Below are 15830 nucleotides of genomic sequence, written 5' to 3'. Positions count from 1 at the left end.
GAACTTGCTTTGAATCCCAGGTACCTTATCAAAAGCAATTTTACTAATTTTTTTAGGGGAATACTAGTAAATGTTTGCTCCATTTTTGTTTCTAGCCATTATGACTTTTAAAGATCATTATCTTTAGTTCAGCCAGCTGCCTTATAATTTTTAGGTGTATTAAATTTAATCTGTATTTTTGCTCTACAATTTGTCATGTTAAAATTTATACCTTTTAGCTTATATGTTGCAAACTCCAGCTCTTTGGTGCTTTTCAAATGTTTTATATTGATGGTAACTGAACTTAATTATGGTCCTGTGTAGAAAACCGTGTGTTTACAATATTAGTTTTTCCTTTTGTGGTTTTGTAATTTTCATCAAATTTTGAAAGCAATTTGTCTTTATTTCTAAGAATAGTACTTCCTTTATTCTTCATTTTGCCCTGATCTAGGGCATCAAGTTTTAGGTAACTTTAAGTTTTATTATATTAAACATTTCTTTAAGAAGATTTTTTCCCTCATTGTCTGTACTTGGGGTTGTGTAACTGAGAGCCTTGCGCAGGCGCCTGTTCACTGAGGTGCACTGGTCGCACCTAAGTTAGATCTCTTGATACTGTCCTGTAGATCACTGAGATCTTCTGCTTTTGTTTTTCTTTTCTTCATTTTTCTTTTCTTTTTGGTCTTATTTTTGAGCTTTGTTTTATATAGATATTATTGTTTTAGTACGAACTAAATTTTTCTTTCTTTTGTTTTTGTTTTTCTTTTTCTCTTTGGTGTTCTGTGTATGTTTATGTGTGTGCACCTGCTTGTGGAGTCCAGAGGACAGCAGAGGTGGTGTTCCTCAGCTGCTGTCTAATTGCTACTTTATTGAGATCTTTTACTTTACTGGCACATGCCAGGTAGGCTAGGTAGGCTGACCAGTGAGCCCTGAGGATCTGTTTATCTCCACTTTTTCATTGCTGGGATTATGAGCATGGACTATCACGCCTTTTTCTCGTTCACTCTTCTTTCCCTCCTCTCCCCTCCTCTGCCCTTCCCTTTCCTTTCCACCCTTTCTTTTTAAGACAGGGTCCCATTGTAGCTGGCCTGAAACTTACTGTGTAGCCAGGCTAGTCTCACAGTTATCTAACGCACAGTTAGCTGCCTGGTGTGTGCCACCATGCCTGGCTATGCACATTGCCTTTAAAATGTGGGTTCTGGGGACGGAACCCAGGTCTTCATGCTTGTGCGCCAAACGCTTTACTCACTAAGCTGTCTCTCCAGCTTCCCTCCACCTCAGAATTCTTTTATGTTCCTACTTTCCTTTCAGTTTGTGACAGTGTTACTAATACAGTGCTGAAAATGATAATAGTAGCAGCAAGTGTTCTTATCTGTGTGGCTCTGTAATTAGACTAATTTCTTGAGCAGTATTTTATTCATTGGTGTTTCTTCCTGGCTATATAGGTTACCTTTTATGACATAGTTAGTTAAGGTAAATTATATGTTGCTGTCATTTTTTTGTTAAGATTATTAGGCTGTTTGTAGAGCCATGTATGAATTTCTTCAGGATAACCTTTGTTTTTTAAGACTAGTTTTAAATCTTCCCATTTTGATTTAGAATGGCTTATCACACTAGGGCTGGTTCTCCTTATTAGTGAAGCCTGGCTCCTTCAAGGTCCCTGCCTGATCCGTGGAGCACAGGTGATTTCTATCTTTGTAGGTCAGTGTCTTGGCCCCACCTTGTTAGCTGTGATGCTGTTACGGAGCCAGGCCTCTGGAGCTTTCCCTCTGCAGCGCCTTCATCTGAAGCACTGTCCTTTAGCCCTTGAGACCACCCATTTGAGTTTCATTCTTTGCGTCTCCATGATTCCTTCATATGCTGTTTGGGTGCCGCTCTGTGCAGTGATAAGTTGACTTTAGAAAGGTGTTTTAGTGTGTTTTCATTTCTGAATGGGCAGAGTCTTAATGTGCCTATTTTTCCAAGTCAGAAAATTATTTTTGTAGCATACATTTGTACAGTTTTATTCTTCTTTATGGTGCTGTTTGTAACTCTAGGTTTTTATTTAGGTCATATCAGGAAGAGGTAGTGTACTGTTTGATTTTTTCTATGTTTAAACAACTTATCCAGAATATATGATCAATACTTTATATAATAAAGTATTGTTATAAAAAGTAAAAACAAGGAAGGTTGTGGGCAGACAGAAGTTCTATGTATACAGAACAATTAATGGGGATATTTATGTAAAAATACTGACATGTTATCTTTTGTCTATAATATGGATAAAGTACAATGATGATGAGCAGAGTCGGGTCACTCTGGTTAATAAACCTGTGTGTTTGGTTGGACTGAGCATCATGGGGTCAAAGTGGACAGAAGTCTAGTGCTACCCAGTCACATAAGATATACTTGCATCCAGTGAATTAGTAATACTTTCCTAAGTGCCTGACATAGCTCCAAAAAGAAATGTACATGAAGATGCTTGGCTGAACATTGTTTTTAAAAAATATGTTAACTCTTTGAAAACCTTGTAGATGTATACAAGGTGTTTTGATTTTATTTATCCCTACTACATACATTTATTTATCCCTCCAACTCACCTTAGAACCCTGTTTTTGATAGCAGTGAATTGTCAGCATGCATGATCATTGTGAAGATAGTGGCTAGGTAAAATATACAACATGCTCAGATTACTTTAAACATACTTTTTATTCTTTAACAATTCCATATATATACAATCTATTTTGATCATATTTATCTCCCATTACCCTCTATTATCTAGAATTAAATATTGTATAGCAATTAAAAACCAGTGCACAGAACTGAAAAGGGGAGGTTGCTGAAAAGTTCCACCTAACTAAGAAGGTATTTGCAGTTCATAACAGTGTTTTCCAATGGAGTGTCACTGGGTCTATCCTCCACCTTCCAAGGCAGGCACCATACTAAAGAGTAGTTGGCTACCTCAAAGTGAGCTCTTCTTTTTTTTGGTGCATGTCTATTTTTGTTTTGTTTTTGCCATTTTTGCATTGCTGTTTTTTTCATTGTCATTTGTTTTGATTTTCATTTTTTCTTTAGAATTTTGTTATTGAGAGGGGGAATGAGAACACATGAAGCCAGGTTGTTATCGGGGTGGGAAGGATCAGTGAAAAGTTGTTGGAGAAAAGTCAAGGTCAAGATACATTGTATTGAAAAAGCACTATACAGAAAAGATAAATAAATGCAAAAACATATGAAGAGAGTAATCAATCAGCCAAATGGTATATGTAATATAAAGTCATTTAAGTGTTGTGAAAAATTCACTTTTCTCTTTACATTTGTGTGTGTGTGAGTGCGTGAGAGCGTGTGCGTGTGTATGCACACGTATACCATTATGGTGTTTGATAGTCAGAGGACAACCTGTAAGGGTTGGTTCTCTCCTTCTACTATGTGAGTCCTGAGGATTGAACCCTGGTTGTCCGTCTTGGCGGCAGGCACCTTTAATCTGCGGAGCCACTTTACAGGTCCACAGAAACATTTTGACAGACTGTATAACACCAATATTAGACATGTTAACATAAGTGCTTATGGCTTAGAAGATAAAGGTAAAAATTAAACTACCAATTCTTTATAGAATTGATAGTTTATACATGCCAGATACTTCTACCTTTGACTTTGATAGTAGTGGGGTGAAAAATCTCTGAATCTAAGTCTATACACAAATCAATAACTTTTACATCTGGGGTGTGTGCACTGACGTTCATGGTTATTTGTAATATGAAATATGACAATTTTTAAAAGGTTTCCCAGTTTAGCATCCTACAACAGTGGCTGTTGATTCACTGACAGGAAAGGAATTTGCAGGAATGGTTTTTCTAGATAGAAATGCTGTCATATTCCAAATGTATTTGCTATTTCCATTATTTTTTATTACTTTATTTTTCTTTGAAATATATTTAAAAGTGAATGTGATTACTTGTTATTAAGTTTATTTTTATAATTGAGTGGTATGGTTGCTTAAAAATTATTTTTAGATTGAAGTTTTTCATTTACTGCTAAGAGGTTACTGAACTCTAACATAGTAATAATAACTTAGACTAGTAAACAAAATAAGATGGGAGCAAGCCAGTGGTGTCACCTGTGGGTTGACCCGGCTTCCAGCTTGTAATAAAGAAGAATGGATGTCCTATAGTTTTACTGTATTTCCTTATAGACTGATTACGATGGTAATGTGTATTTGATTGCCCCTGGCTGTCCTTATAAATATTAATGAGATTTTCATTTTAGTTCTTGATTGTTTCATGTACTAGATATTTTTGTGGGTCAAAGAAACATTAAAACAGATATAATATAATATACCCTTTATATATGCTGTGCATTGAGGCATATGCTAGGGAATGAAATATGCTAGGGAAATTTAATCAGTTCTCTGAGTTCAGGGAGGACTGCCCCAAGGAAGTCGACGTTAAGATGAGCTCTGAAGGGTATGAAGGATTTCCTTGGTTTGCGGGAGAGTGAGGTAGGCTTAGTGAGCACCTTTTAAACAAAAGGAATAGCTTGTGCTTAGGCAGTGTTGTGGAAAGAATTCTGTGAGAAGGCAGAGTGGATAGAATGAAGTTGGAGATACAGATCTGATCTGGTAGGCCATTTTAAAGGTGGTCTCTATTAGAGACAAGGGAGTGAGGGCATACTATAACTATGGCTAAAATGATGGTCTTTAGAGTTAGACTGAGTTCTGATCCTGACCCCATCAGTTACTGTATCACCTGAAACGCACCCCTCTGCCTTAGAGTCCGCCTCTGTAAAATTAGGAAGATAACAGAACCACCTCGTAGGTTTGTTGTGAAGTTAAAATATTATGACTTTTAGATAGTACATTGGAATATAAGTAAGAATTATTTAGTCTTCGTTAAATTAAGATGTATTAAAGGAGTGGGTGGCAGTTTGAGGTAGTTTGTGACTTACAAAGTTCAATTTTGAAGTGTTTGAGGTGAGAATTGTTCATATTTACTGAACAACAAATGTATTGTATAGCACTACCAAAACTTACAGAATTCATTATATCATTAAGATATTTGAAAATGGCATTGTTTGTTCTTACACGTACCTTTTAGTTCATAGTATTATTCAGTTATTTTGTATACATTAAAGCATGACTGTTATCAAATGTTTTGTCTCATAGAGAACAGAGTGATTAATAACATGTTGTTTTGTAGCCTCCACACGCTGGGAAGCTGTTGTCTGTGTTAAAGCACATGCCTCAGAAGTACGGTCCTGATGCCTTTTTCAACTTTCCAGGAAAGAGCGCTGCAGTAAGTACAAGCGCAGGGGGCGCGCTCCGTCTCTCTGTCAGGCAGAGGCTTTTCTGCGTGAGCTTGCTCAGTCCTTAGAACAGCTTTCCCCTAGCTGTTTGCGAGATGGAGAAATTGATGCTTAAAACATTTGGGGAAGCTGCCTGCTCAAAGCTTGGTTCAGTAAAGGAATTACAGTCTTCCATAGATATATACTTGTAGTAGTCTGAATTTTTTCTTTGTAACTTTAAGTAGTTGCCAGTATGGAACACTTTGACTTTCTGTCTTTTTGAATATTTTGCTCTTTTCTTTCTTTTTTTTTTTTAACATCTGGTATGTAGAAAGAATGACTCTTTGAAACTTAGCAGACATATTATCCTGCTTTGCAAGAAATTCTTATAAAAATACAGTTTTGTTTTGTTTGTTTGTTTTTGAGATAAGGTCTTTCTCTACAGTTCCAGGCTAAGATCACACTCTCAGTAGCTCAGGCTATCCTTGAACTAGAGCTCTTACTGCCTGAGTCTCTTGAATGCTGGGATTCCAGGTGTGTGCCACCACAGCTGGATATACTCGGCAAGCACACTATTACTGAGCTACAACCTTAGCCCTTTTATCTATTCTGTTCTTAATATTTTATAAATAAGATCATTATATATGGTAGTGATATTTGTAATATCAATTAATTATTAATCAGTCAGTCTATACTAAATTATTTTTCGAAGATCTTTAATCTTTTCTTTTCCTGAACTAGTCTTCCGTTTATTACTTTGCTAACCATATAGTCTTGCCTGCTTGTTTGGTTCTATGTAGTTAGGCATTATCTGCTAAAAGATAATATACTTTGGAAGAACACTTGGAGTGTCTTGGTTTATGCATATAATTTCAAAATCTTGGAGATGGCAGTAGGAAGGTTAGTAGGTCAAGGTCACCTTCAGCTATAGGGAATTTGAGGCTAGTATGTTCCCTGAGGCCCTGTCTCATTAAATAAAATGAAACAAGACAACACCAAATACTTTAGTGATATTTTCTTATTTTGTTTTGCTTTTGTCTGGCCGTGTTGCCCAAGCTAGCATCTCACTAAGAGTTCTATGTCCTTGGCATCATAAGCGTCCGAATCTGTAGGAGTGTTTCGTACCACTCAGCTGATTGGTGAAATTCAAACAGTGAAAGCACAGCATCTATGACTTCCTTTTAAAACCTTCATGGCTCTTTTCCTTTGTGAGTTTTCCTTAGGCATCTAGGTTTGAAGGTTTCAGGTCACTTTAGTCTCCTGCCATCGAGGTTATTATTCACCTCTGACCTGCAGAAGTGTTCTCAGAAGAGGGACTGGTTTTTAGCGCATGATATTAAGATTTATCCTTTGCAGTTTTCTGAGGTTGACATCTGTCCATTCTGCTACTTGCATTTATCTTGAAAATAGGACAAGTTCATCTCGATAGCTTTTGAAGTTTTAAGGGATAAGTTAAAATAGCTTCAGCAACTCATCTTTTCTTCAAAGATAGCTTTAAAAGGGAGATGTACGTTAACAGGCAAATTATCATTAATAAAGCTCTCATGTCTATTCTCATTTTAGGTAAAAGAAACCTTACCATACATTGAGAATTGAGTAGGTTTAGTTCAGTACAACTTCATATAAAATCAGGTGCTTTTAGTTCTGCAAGTTTTATTACATAAGTATGTCTGTCTTCGTCAGGGTTTCTATTCCTGAACAAACATCAGGACCAAGAAGCAGTTTGGGAAGGAAAGGGTTTATTCAGCTTACACTTCCACACTGCTGTTCATCACCAAAGGAAGTCAGGACTGGAACTCAAACAGATCAGGAATCTGGAGCTGATGCAGAGGCCGTGGAGGGATGTTCTTTACTGGCTTGCTCAGCCTGCTCTCTTATAGAGATGGTCCCACCCACAAGAGGCCTTTCCCCCTTGATCACCAATTGAGAAAATGCCTTACAGTTGGATCTCATGGAGGCACTTCCCCAACTGAAGCTCCTTTCTCTGTGATAACTCCAGCTTGTGTCAAGTTGACACAAAACTAGCCAGTACAATGCCTCTGTTATTCTCATGCTTTGGCATATTTAATACATATGAAAGAATATGTGTATATATCATGTGTACACAATGCTTATAAAATCGATATTAATAACAAATTTGAAGTATATAGTGTGAATCTTTTAAGAAATTGAGACTGTATTCAGATATCTTATAGTATACAATTTATAGCATACACTTACAGTATACAATTTAAAGTATTAAGTTGTGAAAGTACCACAATCCATTTTAGAACATCTTCATTAATCCCTACACTTGGCACCAATTTACTTTCTGTTTCTCTGACTTTGTCAGTTCTGGACCGTGGATATACATAATTACCATAAAACATGTGCTTTATGGGGTTGATTTTTTTTTCTTAGTGTAATATTCTCATGATTCATTATATCATGGCTTGTATCTGCAGTCTATTATTTCTTCTTATGGATTTTTACAGTTTGTTGTATGTGCCTTTCACATTTAATTGCTCATTATTTAATGGATATTTTGAATTTGTAACTCTTGGATTCTTGAAGACAAATATAACTCAGGGCTTTTGTGTACAGTTGATTATATGGGTATAAGTTTTTATTTCTACTGAATATAACCCTAGAATTGGGATTTCTGGGTTTTGTGATCTCTGATTACACTTTGAGGAACTGGTCTCCTTAACAGTGTTCGGAGTTCCAGTTTCTCCCCTTGATGATGCTAATTAATGCTATACAGGGGATTCTTCCGTGTGATGTGTGTGTGTGTGTGTGTGTGTAGAATATGGGCTTTGCATATTCTAATGGAGTGCTGCTCTACTGAACTAGACCTCCATCCCTGTCATTGTGATTTTGGTTTATAAGTTCCTGATGACTTAGCAATATTGAGCATCTTTCCATGTTTTTATTGGCTAGTAGTATATCTGCTTTCGAGACATATATATTTTGATTTTGGCCACATATATGTAATTTTATTTTAATTTTTTTGAGACAAAGTTTTACTATGTAGCTCTTGCTGGTTTGGAACTTGCCATGTAGACCAGCCCAGACTCGAACACATAAAGATCTGCCTGCTCTGCCTTCCCAGGGATGCAGTTATATGCATCACCATGACCAGTTCACAAAAATAACACACACTAAGCCCTTTTTATAACCTCGTTCCATCTAGCTCTATCTTTTTTTTTTGGGTCAAATTTCATGTTTAATTGCAGTACTATTTCTTTAAATTAGACTCATTCTGGCTGTTTCTGTAGTAAAAAAGTGAAGTACACATGAGTTTGGTCTCGGAAACTACACTGAATGTTTCATTTAATTAATTAATATTTACTAATTTTTATTTGGGAAGATTTATAGTTACTAAAAGTTTTTTCCGAATACAGTCTGCTTTGTGATGTTTTTATAACTTAAAGTAATACGACACAGCGGAGACCCATACCATGGAAAGTCTCATTTTTATGAGTTCCATAATAAAAATTTTCAAGCATGTTAATAACTCTACTTCTTTCCTTTAGGCTATTGCATTACCTCCTATAGCCAGATGGCCTTACCAGAATGGTTTTACATTTCACACCTGGCTTAGAATGGATCCTGTAAATAATATTAATGTTGACAAGGATAAACCATATTTGTATTGGTATGTATTTCTAGAATTGATTAGTGTTAACACCTTATTTTAAAATGAGACTATTTTGAGGTAAAATAATAACTTACTCTTCATAGTTTCAGAACCAGTAAAGGTCTTGGCTATTCTGCTCATTTTGTTGGAGGCTGTTTGATTATAACCTCAATAAAGTCAAAAGGAAAAGGCTTCCAACATTGTGTGAAATTTGATTTCAAGCCACAAAAGGTATGTGCTCTTCCCAAGTCGGCTCCTTTAAGAAGCTACACAGCTTGCTGAGTACTGGGTTAACCATGTGTGGTTTTGCAGCTGTTTATGCTTTTTCAAAGTTTGTTTAAGTTACTTGGTAGCTGTTAACTGCTATGGTTTGGGTCATAAAATGACTGAACATTTAGTTGTAGGTTTTTAAAAATAGTATGTATGTATGTATGTATGTATTTGAGTGCTCAAGCTGCATGTATACCTGGATGCCAGAAGAGAAGTGGGCATCAGATTCCCCAGGTAGATGGTGAGGCACCACATGGTTTCTGGAAACCGAACTCAGTACCTCTGGAAGAGCAGACAATGCTCTTAACCACTGAGCCATTTCTCCAGTGTGGTTATTCATAGGTTTTAGGAGAAATTAAGGAGAAAAGAAAACGATACTTACTTTATACTGTCTTCTTTTATACAAGTTAGAGTTAGAAAAGTCAATAACATGTCAAAGGTGCATTTAAGTAACTATGGAGAAATGTTCAAAATTTAAAGAAAATAAGTGTACTAGTTATTTGTGGTGATATATTTGAAAATTTTCATAATATTACACTGGAAAATTATCTAGTGATTAAGATTATTATTCTATGATTTCCCCAGATAAATACTGTTCTAGAAATTGAGTACTCATCAAAGTACTCAAATTTTATTTGTAAGTTTAATTAAAATCTTCCCCATTTTAGTTATTATCAATGTGGTTGTATTACTAAGAGCATCATTATTTTTGCTTCCTCAGTGGTACATGGTAACTATAGTACACATTTATAACCGGTGGAAGAACAGTGAGCTTCGATGTTACGTGAATGGGGAACTTGCTTCCTATGGAGAGATAACGTGGTTTGTCAACACCAGTGATGTAAGTGCTTTCAAAAATGTTGCCATGTGTCTTAGGATTTCTATGGCTGTGATAAGCGCCATGGCAGCAGCCTGGGAAGGAAAGGCTTTACTGTTCATCATCAAAGGAAGGAAGTCAGGGCAGGAGCTGTGCAGAGACCACGGAGGGGTGCTGCTTACTAGCTTGAGCCTCTCGTCTTGTTCAGCCTGTTTTCCTATCAAACCCAGGATCATCTGTCCAGAGATGGTACTGTCCACAGTGGACGGGACAGCATCCTACAGGCGAGTCTGAGGAGGATATTTTCTCATCTGAGATTCTGTCTTTCAGATGTCTCTAGCCTGTCTTAAGCTGACAAAACAATAATCAATACACTATGAAAAACTATTATTTTAAAGGGATGAAATTTATAAACAAGAATTTTTAAAAATCTGAGTATATATTTTGGACACCACAATGTATTTTTATAGGCATAATTTGGCTACTGTCTTATTATTTTTAGATAAAACTTGTTGACTTATCAGATAAGGTATTATTAAGATTGTATCATAAAATCATTCTGTGTTTAGATAAAGATGATTATTTTATAAAGAAATTAACTGATATATGCCTATGCGCTTTGCATATGCTTCATCTCTGCTGTTGGTACTATTACTTTTACTATGTTTTCAGAACTCAGAGGTTAGAATGGAAATAGGAATGATCTTATTTCTCTCCTCCTTACATTCTTCTTATAGAAAGCTTATGAGAAAACACTAAGAAAAATGGCTTCAAACTAAGCACTCATCTGCCATTCACCTTTCATACCATTTTTATACCTCTATCCATGTTGATAATGTAAGCTTTCAGAGCTCATGGTGTCACATCAAACACCTCTGAAGCTCAGCTCTGTCACTCACTAACTATACGATCTACTCACTTTACACTTGGAAATAGGTGTGAAACACCGAGCCCCAGAACATCGGGTTGATGGTAAGAAGGATAAACTTCCTTAGTCTCGCAGCAGTCGCTGCGAATGAGGCACACCAGCCTTTCCTATACAACGGGTGCAGTGAGACAGGCCTCACTGTCCCAAACGCTTCAGACAAAGCTTGCCCTTCAACTGAGATGTTTAACTTTGTAACTTAGTATCATATCAACTTGTCTGATTCTCTTTTTATTCTCTGTTAACAAGTTGTATTTATTATAACTTAGAGAACTTGTGTTCATCCATTTTCAAGATGCCATTCCCCAGCTTCCACTCCAGGTGTGAAGGAATAAGTGCTAAATGATTTTTTTATTCTATTCATGTATAGTTCAGAAAGAAACATATGTATATTTGTTTTTTTACTTATTATATTATATTATAATGTGGATAAAAGTCTATCTTCAAATGGAAGATTTTTAATTCATGGTATTTCATTTTATATATGGGCTGTCACTCCCAGAGTATATATGTATTTTTTAAAGTAAAACCCGCGTTCTCTTACAGACCTTTGACAAATGCTTCCTGGGATCGTCAGAGACAGCAGATGCGAATCGGGTGTTCTGTGGTCAGATGACTGCGGTTTACCTTTTCAGTGATGCTCTTAATGCAGCTCAGATTTTTGCCATTTATCAGTTGGGCCTGGGGTACAAGGTACTTAACTTACTGTCTACTGTTTGATGGTTGAATGCCTTTTGGGTTTGATTTGAGGGTGGGTCATACACGGGGAGTTATACCCTGAGTGGTTATAATGTACACCAGGGCACTGGGAGCACGACAGGGAAGTCACAGGGGTCAAAGGGCACTTCACTTTTGAAGAAATGCAGCATACTTGACGTGTGTGAGGTACTGTGAAAAGTGCTTACTTAAGTTTCAATTTTATTTTAAGCTTTAATTCATCCAATGAAGGCAAATCTGTTTTTAAGGCAACATAAAATTGTGCATAATCATGGGGTGCCACCCAGTATTAAAACACATACTTTATATTATGTTCAGATCAGGATAAGTATATCTGTCTTCTCAAATATTTATCATTCTTAAGGATAAAATGGTCCTACCTTTTCCTTGCGCGTTTGAAATATATTGTTCTTATTTATAGTTCTCCTGCTGGCCAACCATGTACCACAGCTTCTTTCTTTCATTTGTAGTATACATTGACCATTCTTTCTCCACCACCACCTGTCTCTGGTAACCATCATTCAACTTGCAACTTGTAAGAGATGGACAGACTTAGACTTAAGTATGAAGAGGATCAAGAAGCATTTGTCTGCCTGTGTCTCGGGCTATATATGTTCTTAATATATGTTCTCCATTTTTATCCACATTGTCAAACTGACTGAGTTTAATTTATTTTAATGGCCAAATAATATTTCATTCTATAGATGTACCATCTATTTTTTTTTCCTCCCTGCCTCTCCCTCTGAGACACAGCCATGGCTGTCCTGGAACCAGACTGACTGAATTCACAGAGATCCTCCTACCTCTGGCTTAGTAGTGCTAGGATGAAAGGCAAGTGTGACTACACTCAGCCCGTTTCTAATCTCTGAATGAGCACTTTTTGTACTCATGGCAATTGTGAGTGCTGGTGTGATAGTCATGGAAGTGCAAGTGTCTCTTTGATATTGCTAATTCATTTTGTTTGGATATTTACTCAGGGGTAGGATTGTTCTCATTAGAGGAACATTTATGGCCTTCCCCACATCCCCCAGTTCTTTTGAGATAGGGTTCCGAGTATTCCCAAGCCATCCTTGAACTTGGTACATAGTTGATGCTGGCCTTGAATTCCTGACCACCCTGTCTCCACCTCTCAAGGGCAGGGATTATAGCTATATACGTCAGTATGGCTGGCCTCCCTGTGGTTGTAATTCTCTTACTGGTCTGAGATACTGAAGATCTCTCTGCTGCTTATTGGCCATTTATTTGTGTTTCCACACCAATTTCTTTTGTGTGGTTTATTTTCTTACTAGGTTTCAAGAGTTCCATAAATACTGTGGACATAATTTTTTCTCAGATGTATGATTTATAAATTTCTCTTCTGTACCTTGGTTTTTATTTTCAATATGGGTTTTGTTTTTTTTTTGTTGTAGTTGTTTTGTTTTGTTTTTCGAGACAGGATTTCTCTGTAGCCCTGGCTGTCCTGGAACTCACTTTGTAGACCAGGTTGGCCTGGAACTCAGAAATCCGCCTGCCTCTGCCTCCCGAGTGCTGGGATTAAAGGTGTGCACCATCACCGCCTGGCTTTAATATGGGTTTTGAAGAACAGAAATTTTATTTACTTTTTTTTTTTTTTGAGACAGGTTTTCTCTATGTAGTCTTTACTGTCCTGGAACCGACTCTGTGGACTAGAGATTTGTCTGTCTCTGCTTCCTGAGTGTGGGATAAAAGGCGTGTGCCACCATACCTGCCTCAGCAATTTGATTTTCTATTAAGTATAACTTCAAATTTTTTTCTTTTCTTTTTTTTTTTTTTTTTGGTGTGTGTGTGTCCTTAAAAGTGTTTGACTACAATATTACAAAGATTTTCTTGTTTTCTTTTCTTAGTTTTATTGTTTCAATATTTCTCTGTTGGCTTGTGGTTCATTTTGAATTAATTTGTCTTTTTTTTTAAAGATTTTATTTATTTTATTTGTATGAGTAAACTGTAGCTCTCTTCAGACACACTAGAAAAGGGCATCAGATCCTATTACAGATGGTTGTGAGCCACCATGTGGTTGTCAGGATTTGAACTCAGGACCTCTGGAAGAGCAGGCAGTGCTCTTAACTGCTGAGCCATCCCTCTAGGCAGGCCTGTCTTTTTTGTTGTTGTTTTAATGAAGTAAGCTAATGGTTACTTTTCCCTCCCATAAGTCTGATTATATTTTTCTCTAATATTCATTGAAGCTTAACCCTCAAGGAAGTGATGTGAAGTGGTGCCTTGGAAGTAGTTAGGCCTTGAAGGCTTTCTCATGATTGTGATGCTCTGCACACATCTATGGTGGGACCAACTATGATTAGCAAGCAGAACCATGGAAAGTAAATTTAAGTTACTAATAAATTACCTATCAGGTATATTTTTTAAATAGCTAGGATGAATGTTGACAATCAGTGTCCTCTAGTGTTCTTTTTTTTTTTTTCTCCCACAAATAGTGTTCTTTCTCTTTTGTATTATTTGCGCATTTTTTTTTAGGTTCTTCTGTATTCCTGACATAATTTTTCTTATTGCTAATAAATGACATGTTGTGCAATGCTTGGTGTAGAACCTTTCAATATGGTCTTGAATATTCCTTTTTTCTTGTTTTAGTACTGTTGTAGATTTTACTTCTAAATATTTTATATTAACATAAAAACATTGTAGAAGCAGTCTCTGCACACCTATCATCTATTTAAAATTTATGTGTATATGCAGTACACAGCTTTTCGAGAAATGTTTTGCAGTGTTGCCAAGACTACTCTAGAACTCTACGCTTGTACAATCCTGTCACCTCCTTAGTGCTGGGATACAGGCATGAACCATGCCTTGTAGCTCTACAATTATCAGCTCTATCATTTCCTTTCAGATTCACTTGCATATCTTTTAAGGACATTAAAAATGAGGCTTGTGTGTTTTCTATTTATTATGTGTTCACTATTTCTAGGACATGTAATTTTTTATGCATACTTATGTTTGCATGTTTATTAGTCCATTTTTCATTACTGTAGTGAAATTCCTCTGATAGGGTAACTAGAATAAAAAGAGCAGTTTGCTCATGTTCTAGGGGTGCAAGGCCTCTGGCTTGCTACTGGTGACGGCATACTTGCTTGCAGAATTTTAGCAGAGAATCCATGGCGAGAGCCGCGAGAGCCATGGAATACAGATGTGCTTCCTTTCCGGGGTTCTGTCCCTTCATAATGCTACCAGAATCACTGCTGGGTAACTCACGGTATTGACTTTCCCAAACCCCAGTTGAAATCACCTTTTCTGGACTTTACAGATCTTCACAGTGGGAAGATGGGGATGGGCTTCCAGCTTGTGTTGGCTTGTGGGGCGCATTCAGGTCATCTAAGCCTTGCACTGTCACTTCTGAGCTTTTCATTCATGGTTCTGGTTAATTCATGTTTTTCTTTCTCTTTTCTGCCCTGCTCCAAGTGGGGACTGAACCCAGGGCTTTTACATTTATATAGGGTTACTCCCTCGTCTGTCAGTTGAATTCTGCTTACCCACTCAGGAAAACTGTGTTGCTTTTACTTTGAGTTGTTATCAGTAATATTGATATGAATTCACAAATTTGTGGATGTATGCCATTATCTTTTGTTCTCAGGAACAGGGTTACGTATTTTAGAAATTTCCATGTTATTTTCCAAAATGATTGCACCATTTTATATTACCATAGTGGTCTATGGCATCTTTCTCCATGTCTTTTCCTATTTGTGTTATTATCAGGTGTTTTGGCCAGAGCTATCCTTGTGAGTATGACATAATCTCTCACTGGTTGTGTACGTGTGTGTGTGTACGTACGTACGTACGTGTGTGTGTGTGTGTGTGTGTATGCACACGTGTGTAAAGGCCATCTGCTGTCCTCACACCATTCTTTGCCTAAGCACTGTGACACTGGGTTTTTCACCTTGCCCTGAACTTGGAGCCAGCAGTCCCTTGTCTTTGCTCCCCATAGTGCTTGTGTGGCATGTACAAGTGTGACCATGCTTATCTTGCTGCTGGGGATCCAAACCGAGGTTCTCAGGCTTGCTCAGCAAGCACTAATACCCACAGAGCCGTCTGTGTGCTCACTAACTGTGTGCTCCCCATAACTCTGCACTCACTGTAACTGTGCTCACTGTAAGTCTATGCTCACTATAAGTCTATGTTTACTATAACTGTGCAGTCGCTATAAATGTGTGCTCACTATAACTGTACACTCAATGAAACTGTGCTCACTATAACTGTGCGCTCACTATAACTGTGTGCTCACTATA

General features: G+C 37.1%; 1 protein-coding gene across 4 annotated transcripts in view; it reads left to right on the top strand.

The window, feature by feature from the left end:
* Lrba (LPS responsive beige-like anchor protein) overlaps positions 1-15830 on the top strand; it is a 576347-nt gene that overhangs the window by 62273 nt on the left and 498244 nt on the right. For all 4 annotated transcript variants that reach the window (XM_029475138.2, XM_021158805.3, XM_085835789.1 and 1 more), the window contains exons 5-9: positions 5148-5243; positions 8748-8869; positions 8956-9082; positions 9843-9962; positions 11410-11556. In XM_029475138.2, coding sequence (XP_029330998.1) covers positions 5148-5243; positions 8748-8869; positions 8956-9082; positions 9843-9962; positions 11410-11556 — 612 coding nt within the window. The remainder of the gene's footprint in view (positions 1-5147; positions 5244-8747; positions 8870-8955; positions 9083-9842; positions 9963-11409; positions 11557-15830) is intronic.

Source organism: Mus caroli, unplaced genomic scaffold (genome assembly GCF_978045245.1).
Source record: "Mus caroli unplaced genomic scaffold, Mus_caroli_1 scaffold_3, whole genome shotgun sequence".
NCBI lineage: Eukaryota > Metazoa > Chordata > Mammalia > Rodentia > Muridae > Mus > Mus caroli.
This window is presented reverse-complemented; position numbering and strand designations above follow the sequence as displayed.